The 12,614-nt window shown below is 37.0% G+C and overlaps 1 protein-coding gene across 1 annotated transcript in view; it reads left to right on the forward strand.

Annotated features, from left to right (window-relative positions):
• LOC129726412 (thrombospondin type-1 domain-containing protein 4) overlaps positions 1 to 12,614 on the forward strand; it is a 287,959-nt gene that overhangs the window by 130,322 nt on the left and 145,023 nt on the right. Inside the window, exon 3 of the mRNA XM_055683060.1 lies at positions 3,203 to 4,164. Within this exon, the coding sequence (XP_055539035.1) occupies positions 3,203 to 4,164 (962 nt within the window). The remainder of the gene's footprint in view (positions 1 to 3,202; positions 4,165 to 12,614) is intronic.

The raw sequence follows: 12,614 nt of genomic DNA on the forward strand, positions 1-12,614 counted from the left end.
ACCTTCCCGGGATTGCAAACCCTAACCATAATCATAGAAAGGTTGAGAAATCATAAGGTTATGTTGTAAATCATGCGGTTTCATAGATTTAATCCAAAAACAAATTCGTAAGGAGTGGTATTGAATGAAAATGCGCAAAATTTTAGCCCAATCATCTCAGATGAGCATTAGTGAATTGGTATTTCGTCGTACTATAACATTACACCCGATTCTCTTTTTGCACGGGGGATACGTCCCGTTTGAACAAAACTGTGCAAAAAAATCGAGAAACCGTACAAAAAAGGCATGTAAAAAAGATCATAAAAAATTCTTGTGCAAAAAAAAACTGTTCAAAAAAATCATGTTATTTGGAAAATCGTCGTAAAAACCGCGTTATTTAAAAAAACCTAAATTAATCCACCTAGCGGTCAGACTCAGCCTTTCTCATTCAAACTTATTATTTGTAAAATAGATTTACATGAATGCCTAAATCCAATAAATGTTTATCCACTCTTTGGGTTCTAAAATATTGATGTTGTAATTAAAGTATAAAATATGAAATTTGACGTAATGTTAGTACTTAAGAAATAGCGAAATAAATGCAATGACTCTTAAACAATTTAATCACGAGCGATGCCGGGAACGTTCAAATAGTACGATACCACATTTAAATCATGTTGAGGCCATATATATTGATCGAAGCAGGTAAAGTGTTGAATAGTCTTTGAATTTCTTTTTTTTCTAAAACTTTTAAAAAGCATATCAAATTGTTATGAAGTTTGTTTTTTGTAAGTTTGAGAGATGACTCATTTGTATGACACTAGTTATGTTCAAATAAGTCGTGTAATACTTGAGATAATAGACTTTCGTTGTTTTACAAATTAAAACATAACGCTTGCTTAAGTTTGATTACAATCAAATAAAAAGGTAACGTATGGGGCAGCCAAACTTTGAAACCACGTGTTCAATCATAATTCATCAGTTAACCCTTAACTAGCCCGTTCATCTGATATCAATATTGTTCAAATCGGTTGTGTAGTTTTTAAGATAATGAAGTTTCGTGATTTTCACATTTCGATACATTACAGACGAAGTTACAGTCCGATTACTGCAAAATTCAATAGGGTGTTATGAGGTAGGTAGACCTTTTATTTGATACTAATTCTGTGGAAATCGGGTCAACCATCTTTGAGAAATATGAGTGAGTCCAAGTAAGTTGTCTTGGAATATGTTTCTTTGCATAGCTGGATTTCACATTTTCAAACATAACAGGCAAAGTAATAATCCGTTTGTAGAAAAAATCATTAGGGTCTTATGGGGCAACAAGACCATTCATATGACACTAATTTTATAAAAATCGGGCCAGCCATCTCTGAGAAACATGAGTGAGGTTAAATAGTCTCCAGAACCCGTTTCTTTCCATAACTTCTGAACCACACGTTCAATCTTCATAAAATTTAAAAGTTAAGGGTTTTCAAGGTAGCCCGTTCATTTGAAACTAATTTTAATCAAATCAGATGTGTGGTTTCTGAGATATTGATGTTTCGTGATTTTTACACTTTGATACATAACCTCTAAACTAGAAATCAGATTACAATAAAATTCAATAGGGTCTTATAGGGCAACTAGACCTTTCATTTGCAATTAATTTCATTGAAATCTGTTCGGTCAGACCATCTCTGAGAATAGTGAGTGCGAAAAAGGTGCACATACACACGTACACACCCACACACAAACATATACACCTGTACATGCTTATATGCAGAAAATGCTCGATTCGTCTAACTGAGTCGAGTAGTATATGACATTCGGCCATTTGGATCACTTTTCTACCTTTTAATTAGCCAGTGATCGTTAGGAGGAAGTCAATATGTTTACTTTCATTATGTGATTTCACATTTTCATGAACAACTGACAAAGTTACAATCCGATTGCAATTAAATTCAATAGCAACCTATGGGGCAACTAGACCTTTCATTTGACACTAATTTTGTGAAAATCGGTTCAGCCATCTCTGAGAAAAATGAGTGAATTTAAACAACCTCAGGATAACTTTTCTTTACATAACTTTTGAACCATATGTTCAATCATTACGAAATTCAAAATCTAAGAGTTCTGGAGACAGCCCAATCATTTGAAACCAATTTTATTAAAATCGGTTGTGTGGTTTCTGAGATATTGATGTTTCGCGATTTTTACATTTTGATACATAACCTCTAAACTAAAAATCCGATTACAATGAAATTCAATAGCAACCTATGGCGCAACTAGACCTTTCATTTGCAATTAATTTCATGAAAATCGGTCCAGCCATCTCTAAGAAAAGTGAGTGAGAAAAAAAAGTTGCACATACATACACACACACACACACACACACACACACACACATACACACATACACACATACATACATACATACAGAAAATGCTCAGCTCGTCGAAAGGGGTCGAGTGGTATATGACATTCGGCCATTGGGACCACTTTTATACCTTTGGTTTTTCCAGTGATTGCTATACCTTTCTAGGAGAAAGGCAAAAATGTCGTAAAAAGTCGGCGTTATTTGGAAAATCGTCTTTAAAAAACACTTTACTTTACTATCTTTACTGTCAAATACTTTAAATATGCTTTACACAGGAAAAAAGCGTTTTTTGAGAAAACGTCGTAAAAACCGTGTGAGACTGTATAATGTTACAATCAATGTTACATTATTGAAGTTGTTGATATTGAACAAAATTCAGGAGTTTGAGGCCAGTTTTCATTGACTGATGAAAATAGTGCTTAATCGTTGGTTTACCAAAATCTACAACAAACATTGTCGAACGCCTACAGACATTTATTTACCCATATATCGAGAACGTTTGCAAAAGTATCAAAACTATCAAAATCTATCAGCAGTTATGTTCAAATTGGAAGGATTCTCAAACATTTGCACCCGGTGCTTGCTACATGTCATTTCTTTATTAAAATTATTTTCTCTAGAGCCAACTTGGGAATTTTTTCGCTATTTGCTTCCAATCAATTATGGTTGTAAGTTGTAAGCCCATAGATGTAAAAGATGTCTGTCTGATTAGTGTAATAATCTCTTCTTTAGCCTGGTTTTCAAAAAGAATTTCAAACCGAATTCTTGGAAACATGTCAATGTATCCATTTCTAATGAAATGTTGCCTTTCATAAGCAATGCTATCGAAATTTATTCAACATTTTTTTTGCATTTCTATTCCAGATCCACAAGGAGTGGCTTGAAAAACGTGCCGCCAAGCGTAACTATGGTAATGCCAGTTCCACCCCGAGGACAACCTACTTGCGAAAGCTAATCAAATTCAAAAACGAACACGAGCCTCTGTCGGAGAATGACATTTCCTTTGTACCACAATTCAGCCAACCGAACAAAGAAAACGACGAGTCGAGCAACGTTAATAACAATCATATCAGCGTCAATAGCAGTGCTGTTCAGGACAATGAGTACGGATTAACCCGAGCGGAATCGCCCACTAATGTTGAAATCACTACCGAACCGGAAGGTGACATCCAACGTGGACCGGCTGATCGATACCGCTATGATGTAGCAGCTGATAGTAATTTATTCGGCAGCGGAAAGCAACAACCTCTGCCCCAGGCCCACCTGCTCGACAATCAAACGAATGAATTGGAACCATCCAACGAGATTCCGTTGCTGGGGACACCTGCTTCTGCGGATGGTTTTCTAGTGCAGAAACAACATCAGCACGGTTCACCAACGGAGCAAATTAATTCTGTAACCAGTATAAATTATCCTGCCAAATCTGCACGACCGGGACGCATAAATGATGATTTGCCAAGACCAGTGACGGATAATGTAAGCCACAATTATAATTTAAGCAGCAGTGTTCATAGGAGCACCACAACCAGCAGCTCTGCCGTGCGGAAACCCGAGCGGCATCCGGCCATAATTAATAATGAAACCACCGACGATAAGAGCAGTGCGTCTTTCTCGACAGTGGCAACAGTTTCGACCACGACGTCGTCGGTTTCCGCCGACGTTGTGGAGGAGAAAAATCGATTAGACAAAAGCCATTCGCCCCAGCAGCAGCAGCAGGTGAATGCGACCGTAAGGAGCGTTTTTGGTCCCTGGAGTAATTGGACTGCCTGTTCCAGATCCTGCGGTGGCGGTGTCAAATCTCAGCAGCGGAAGTGCTGGCGACGGGAGTAAGTATTGATATCTGTGGTGATGTTTTAAATTGAAATTGTTTACAATATCAGATGCACTCCGTACGTTTTACTATATATACAAACTTTCCATGACAAAGATATAACTAGATTATAGATTTGTATAATTTGGAGTTCACCTGTTTCACCTCAAAATACTTTGTACCACCAGCTAACCCGCATTAAAGTTAGAAAGCATTTCTACATGAACTTTCACCTTTCAAAGCCAAACCAACCAAAGCAATTCGAATTATCCAATTTTATTTCCTATACTGTACAGTAGTTTAGCTCTAATTTTTTGGATTGTAATTGTGTATATCAAATCGCAAGTTTCAAAATGCCACAGTGTATTAAAATCGAACATACGACGATTGGCTTGAAAAGCAACTAATCGCTTCTCTAAACCATGTAGCCGGTGAAGCCAAGAGAAAAACTTGTTAAATTATTCAGTATTGTTGCTTCGAGCTCCTACAACTTTATTCTTCCACGAGGGGATGCCCCCACCCGTCCGATTCACTAGCATTTACTGTGGGCCCAGGAACAAAATATTCAACAAATAAATTTTGTTGACACAATGTCATTTGCAGATTTTACCACTTCTACTCTACCGAGAATGGGGAGCGCAAAAAAAGAGTGTTCCAGTTTGATCCGTTTATAGGACTAAATTCCGTGTAGTTAGTTTCCATCTCTTGCTTCCCGGGAAACGCAAACAGCAAAGCTCATCATCCCTCTGTCGGGTGGGATTGCGAGTTCACTGTTTTGCAGTTACAAAGTTTTACATACAAAGCACCTGTGTATGGCGGTTTGATATAGCTTTCGCTAGATTTAGAATTGACAGCGTGAAATTACTTGCTGGTATTCGGATGCGATACGGAAAACGATGTGACACTGGAGTAAGCGGGTGCACAAGTTGCTCTTAGCTGAATTGAACACCAGAGAAACAGGTGAACAAATTAATTGTAAAATTTTACAACCGAAGTTGAATCCATGGCCAAGAACAGGGCCGGATTTAAGAACTGGGGGGCCCGGGGCAAATTTGTTTGTGAGGCCCTCTTTTCTTAATACATTCAGAGGTAACGTTCTGGAAGGTGACGAGCAAAAAAAAAGGTCGCCCTAGGACTAGGGGGGGGGGGCCTTCAATCGGGAGGCCCGGGCCATTTGCCCCCCCTCAAATCCGGGCCTGGCCAAGAAATGTGTGCGGGATGGTGTAATTAGACTTTCGTTGTTGCGACTGGTTTGTTTTCTTTACCAAGGAAAGATTATAATTTTATGATTGTCATTTTGTTATTCCTGGCAAAGTGTAGTTATAAGCAAAACACTCCTCTGTGTATATAAAGTTTCACAGAATCTATTCATGAGATTGTTGTAATTTTTTTTTTTTTTTTGGGGGGGATTTGTTAGTAGCTTAAGTATTTATGATAAATATTAGTAAATAATGAGTATTAGTGTCCAATCACAAATGGTGACTTCTCAACACTGTTAGAAATTTGTAATTTTAATTGTTAGGATTTGTTTGCTTCCGCAATTAGGACTTATCATTCGTAGGGATTTAAACCTACTTGTCAGAAAAGGGGAAGTAAACTTACAACTAACTTAATTGCTAACTTATTGGCTATAAAGAGAGCTTATCGTAGCAATTGAGGATTGCAACGATTTTTGTCGAAAATTGTTAATAATTTTATTTGACATAGCTTCTAATGGTTCAACACCAGTAAGTCTATGTAATTCGAGTGTACCAAACCAAGGAGGACGCTTCAAAATCATTTTCAGAAATTCATTCTGAATCCTTTGGAGCGTTTTTTTCCTTGTTGAACAGCAACTTGACCAGATCGGTACAGCATAAAGCATTGCTGGTCTAAAAATTTGTTTGTAAATCAAAAGTTTGTTCTTTAAACAAAGTTTAGAATTCCTGTTAATGAGAGGATATAAACATCTCGTATATTTGATGCACTTGGCTTGTATACTCTCAATGTGCTCTTTGAAAATAAGTTTTTTATCATAAATTAGTCCCAAGTACTTAACCTTGTCAGACCAACTTAAAATAACCCCATTCATTTTGACAACGTGATTATTGTTTGGCTTGAGGAAAGAAGCCCTAGGCTTATGCGGAAAAAATATCATTTGAGTTTTAGAAGCATTGGGAGAGATTTTCCACTTTTGCAAGTAGGAAGAAAAAATATCTAAACTTTTCTCCAATCGACTGCATATGACACGAAGACTTTTTCCTTTTACGGAAATGCTTGTGTCATCGCAGAACAATGACTTTGTGCATCCTGGAGGCAAATCAGGAAGATCTGAAGTGAATATGTTGTACAGGACTGGACCCAAGACTGAACCTTGAGGTACACCTGCTCTGACAGGAAATCTATCAGATTTTGAATTCTGATAGACAACCTGCAGAGCTCGATCAGTAAGATAATTTTTTAAAATTTTGATTAGGAAAATTGGAAAATTAAAAGTTTGCAATTTCGCAATCAAACCTTTATGCCAAACACTGTCGAATGCTTTTTCTCTGTCTAAAAGAGCAGCTCCAGTGGAATAACCTTCAGATTTGTTAGCTCGTATCATATTAGTAACTCTGAGCAATTGATGAGTTGTGGAATGCCCATGGCGAAATCCAAACTGTTCATTTGCAAAAATTGAATTTTCGTTGATGTGTTACATCATTCTGTTAAGAATAATTCTCTCAAACAGTTTACTTATTGAAGAAAGCAAACTGATTGGTCGATAACTTGAAACTTCAGCTGGGTTCTTATCCGGTTTTAAAATTGGAGTAATTTTTGCGTTTTTTCATAACTTGGGAAAATATGCAATTTTGAAGCAGCAATTGAAAATTTTCACTAAAAATTCCATTGTGCTCTCAGGGAGATGTTTGATTAGTATATTAAAGATTCCATCGTCACCAGGTGCTTTCATATTTTTGAAATTTTTAATAATTGATTTAATCTCATTCAAGTTAGTTTCAATTATTTCTGCAGGTAAAAAATTCTGGGAAGAAATTAAATCAAATTGACGTGTGACTTCATTTTCAATTGGACTCACAAAATTCAAATTTGAGTTATGAACACTCTCAAACTGCTGAGCAAGTCTTTGAGCCTTTTGTTCATTGGATACAAGAAAACGTTCACCATCATTTAAAACTGGAATAGGCTTCGAAGGTTTCTTAAGAATCTTCGACAGCTTCCAAAATGGTTTTGAATATGGTTTCAATTTTTCAACTTTAGTCTCAAAATTTTGATTTCTCAGAAGAGTGAATCTATGTTTAATCTCTTTCTGTAAATCTTTATAAATAGTTTTAAAACAGGGTCACGAGAACGTTGATATTGACGTCTGCGGACATTTTTCAAACGAATTAGAAGTTGAAGATTTTCGTCAATTATTGGTGAATCAAATTTCACTTGAGCCTTTGTAACAGAATAATTCCTGGCATCAACAATTGCACATTTTAATGCTTCCAAAGCGGAATCAATATTCACTTCGTTTTGCAAATCAAGCTCATTATTGAAATTCCTCTCAATATGAGTTTTGTATCTTTCCTAATTAGCCTTGTAATAATTAAAAACAGAGCTCATAGGGTTTAAAACTGATTCATGTGATAAAGAAAAAGTTATTGGAAGATGGTCAGAATCAAAGTCAGCATGTGTGATCAAATCACTACATACATGACTTTGATCTGTTAGCACCAAATCAATTGTTGAAGGGTTTTTTTACAGAAGAAAAGCATGTAGGACTATTCGGAGACAAAATAGAATAGTATCCTGAAGAACAATCATTGAATAAAATTTTGCCATTGGAATTATTTTGAGAATTATTCCATGAACGATGTTTAGCGTTAAAATCGCCGATTATAAAAAATTTCGAACGATTTCCGGTGAGTTTTTGTAAATCACCTTTAAAATAGTTTTTGTGCTCGCGTGTGCATTGAAATGGTAAATATGCTGCGGCAATAAATAAAATCCCAAGTTCAGTTTGAACTTCAATTCCCAAAGTTTCAATAACTTTCGTCTCAAGATGGGGAAGAGCACGATGTTTGATTCGGCGATGAATAACAATTGCAACTCCACCGCCGGAACCCTAAATCCTATCATATCTATGAACCACGTAATTGGGATCATATTTTAATTTTATGTTAGGTTTCAAAAATGTTTCAGTAATAATTGCAATATGCACATTATTTACTGTTAAAAATTAAAAAGCTCATTCTCATTGGCCTTTAATGAGCGAGCATTCCAATTTAATATTTTAATTGTTTTATTTAAAATCATTGCTAAGTTTTAAATTAGAAACAATTTTAATAGTAAAATTTGTGCCTATTTGAATGGCTTCAAACATTGATTTTGCCTGCAACATGGCGTTCATAAGATCGAACATTGCCTGTTGCAAAAAAGAAAGTTTACCCGCCGTAATAGGCCCCAGGCAGTTGACATTAGAAAAAATATTTTCGGCAGCAATATGAGCTGGAGTAATAGGTGTACAATTATTTTCTAGCGTGTTTTGCTTACCCATATTAACGGTCATCACTACCAACACTAGGCGGTATAATGTTCGAACTACCTGTAACCTGTGCATAAGTTAAACGGGTATGAAAGGAGTAGGTAAATTATGCGTCACTGGTACGCTTGGAGAATTTTGTTTTGAATTTTGTTTACCATGCCTTGCCTTAACAATTGCTGAACGGACTGGGCATTGATAAAAATTCGACATATGGTTGCCGTTACAATTCGCACAGCGAAAATTTTTACTCTCTTTCACAGGACATGTGTCCTTTTTGTGAGAAGAGTCTTCACAAATCAGACATTTTTGGTCCATGTTACAGAACTTTGAACCATGGCCATAACGTTGGCAAATACGGCATTGGGTGATATGTTTTTCACCTCCGCCAAACTTCCTATGAGCTTCCCATTTTACACGCACGTTATATAAAGCATGTGCTTTTTCAAAAAAATTTAAGTTATTAACCTCACTGCGGTTAAAATGAATTAAATAATTTACAAGGGAAATTCCAGTTCGCTGACTGTTTTCGCCTCGTGATTTTTGTTTCATCAGAATTACTTGGGTAGGGGCTATACCAAGTGATTCTGTCAAAGTAATTTTGATCTCATCAACGGTTTGATCGTTGGTGAGACCTTTCAATACGACCTTGAACGGCTTGGCGCTCTTCGTATCATATGTAAAAAATTTATACACCTTTTCAGTTAAATACTGAATAAGACGATTCCAATCTTTCAATGTTTGGGCCAGTAAACGGCATTCGCCTCTTCGGCCAATTTGATAAGTAACTTTGACGTCGGAAGAAAACGTAGAAAGTTCTTTTTTTTTAAATATTAAATTCAGAAGCAATAGTTACCACAATAGGTGGAACTTTCTCCTTTTTTACAGAAATTTCACTCTGAATAGTTTTACTTCCGAACATTTCAATTTCGCCGGCTTCTTGCTCAGGCAGAATATCATATAAATTTTCACTGCATAAGCTAGTTTCAGAAAGAGATGCCTCTCTTTTCCTCCCCGTAGTGATGCGTGGTTTCTTTCTTCGTCCTGCCATTTCAGGTGATACGAAAAAAGTTCAAAAATAATATCAAATTGCAAGTATTGAGAAAGAAAGAAATAGCTAGTCTTGAGAAAGACTGATGTAAGTTAACTTCCAGGTAATCTTTAAAAGACACACTGACAAAACACAAACTTTGAAGCTATAGGCAGTCAAAGACCACTCCACAAGCAACCGAAATCGGGCATCTGTCGGGCAGCTCAAGACGCACTGAGATTGTTGTAATGATTTTCTACAACTTACTCTGTTTCGTGAGGTGAATATCAAAGTTATTTTGATTTTAATTTTGGATCTACGGCTTTAATACTAAAAGTGTTGAAGATTGTCGCTATGGGACTCATTTCCTTGATTTTATAATGAAGAAGAAAAAAATTACAGATTCATTCTATACAAGCACTTTTGCAGTGCGAACATTGTCAATAGCTTTTATATCGATCCGTACGATTGCATACGGTCTTCCCAACAAATTTGTCGGTGCTCTGAGAAGTTAATTTACGATATACTTATGACGTGAAAGCTTGATTTGGCAGTTCCTAGCTTAAAATTATCTCAATTTAACAGCCTCCCAGGAGGATTGAGCTTTTATCCTAAGATGGGAGCACTTTACGACGAATATGCTTAACTCAATCGCAAGAAAGCGATTTCACTGAGAAATGTTGACTATTCCACCTTCACCCGGCTGTCATCTGTGACGAACTTTACCAGATGGATATTCGCCTGAGTGGAAAGTACATAAAAGCATCTTATCCCAATTCGCTTAATTATGTTGTTTCCATCCACTTACGCCTTGTGAATCGTCCCATCACTGTATCGCGCATTGTGTCGTTTTCGTTTGCTTGTTGAAATGGTTTTTTTTTTAAAAAAGACGCCTCCCGCCCGAACGCTGAAACTTCTTGTAGCTCAGTAAGAATTCGTTACTAATGTGAGTAGATTCGAAAGTAAACAGACAAATAGCTCCCCGCAGTCTGACGCTCCGCTGATGGTATACTTTTAAGTTCAGTTGAGAGGAGTGAAGTTTATAAATCGGATTAAATCAAAGAAAATATCCATCCCAAAAGATGCGAAGGCGTGCTGCTACCGGCAAGATAATGTACTGCCGAGAACGGCTGTTGGGGAATATCGCAGTCCTTAGAGTCGACCGTCAGACGACTGCCGCTGGCTTAGCTAGGGTATTTCCAAGAAAGTTTTTCAATCAAAAAAACAACAATGTAAGTATTGAACACTGGATGGTAATTATTTATTAAATAATGACACCAAGTGATAAGATTAATATTTCAGCGAGCAGCTATTTGCATGGTACCACACTATTATTTGCTATCATCATGATTTGATAATCCTGATGCTTTTCCTCGTTTTACTTAAACATCCCCAGATTTCCACCCGCTTCTACGGGGAATGTTTGCAATGAAGTGCACTTTTCGTGCTTTTCATCCGGTGATGTGGCAGAGGAAGTGAGCGAGTACCCCACTGCTGCAGTCTGCCGCACGTCCGCCAATGTTTGTCACTTCATCGCCGGAACCGGCAGTACGACGAAAGACAAGATCGGTACCCACCTACGATTGTGTGCGGAGAGTAGTTGCTGGCTAGTCGTACTCCCTCATAAATAAATCATATTAACACACTCTTGGCGTTCTCGCTGGTGTGTGGCTTGGCAGAAAAACAGATGAACACACTGCGGACTATATATTTTTGCCTAGTATACACTAAACGTGTCGGGCGTTTGCTGTGCTCTCTCTTGCGTTAGCTACTTCATACAGGACACAACCAGGCGGAATCTTATCGTCAACTCCGTTTCATCCATATTTAATGCTACAAAGCAAGGATTGTGCTTTCGTTTGTTCACAGCTGAAGCGATAAAACGATCTTTGGTTTTAATTTAAATGGCATATACACTGATATGAGCTGGAGAGACATTCATTTGCTTGTGACATAGGTTGTAGTTTGATCTCCTAGCCGTGCGCAGGATTTTTCTTTGGGGGGTGTTTTAGTCAAAGAAATCTTCGGAATATGCGGAACCTCATCAAAATGACTATAAGGCTTCAAACTGGTATGAAAACTCAACACCATTTTATCAAAACGCACAGAATTTACTGAAATCAAATCTGAATAGCGTATAATTGATTAAAAGAAACAATTAATGGTAATTGATTAACACAAAAATTTAAGTGTTGGTAAACTTGAGTGTTTACCTGTAACAAACGTTGATAGTGTTGTATACGAAATTGGGCAGAATTGGGCAGGTAAGAATTTTGTGTGTTGCTCTGACCATAATGTTATTCCGGCGGTGCGACATCAGTCAGCAAACAAAGATTTTCGTGAGGAGGTAGATGATTGACAAGAAAAGGTTTCTTCAGGGCAGTTAGCGCAAATCCATTGCATGAAATGCTTCTGGACGCGCTCAATTCTCCGAATCTAATAATCATAAAACGGATTACATTCAACGCATGTAGTTTAAAACCAGATTGACATAATGCTGCCTAAATGGTACCATTCTAATCACGGTTTATCATCAAATTGTTGCGGAGGCATCAGCCAGTGAATGGATAAGCGCTTGAAGTCTATTGCAAACATTATTAGTTTCAATAATATAAAAAAAATTGCTATCATCCACTCATAGTGAACGTGTGCCAGGTGGTAAAATTTTAGTAACATCATTGATGAACAACGTAAGAGGAGTAGCCTTAGGACACTGCTCTGTGGAAATGGTAATAAATCAATCGGATTGCAACGTGATTAACCTAGCAGTACTAATTGGATCACGAAGACTTGAATCTAACCACTCTGCTATGTGCTATGCAGTAGCAGCTTAAAAATTTTAATCGTATCTCGACCGTATATTAACTCGATTTTGACATGTTTTTTGCATTTTTCTTTTTCAAACTGATTTCATCACCTTAAGGGGTTA

This window comes from Wyeomyia smithii, chromosome 3, assembly GCF_029784165.1.
Source record: "Wyeomyia smithii strain HCP4-BCI-WySm-NY-G18 chromosome 3, ASM2978416v1, whole genome shotgun sequence".
NCBI lineage: Eukaryota > Metazoa > Arthropoda > Insecta > Diptera > Culicidae > Wyeomyia > Wyeomyia smithii.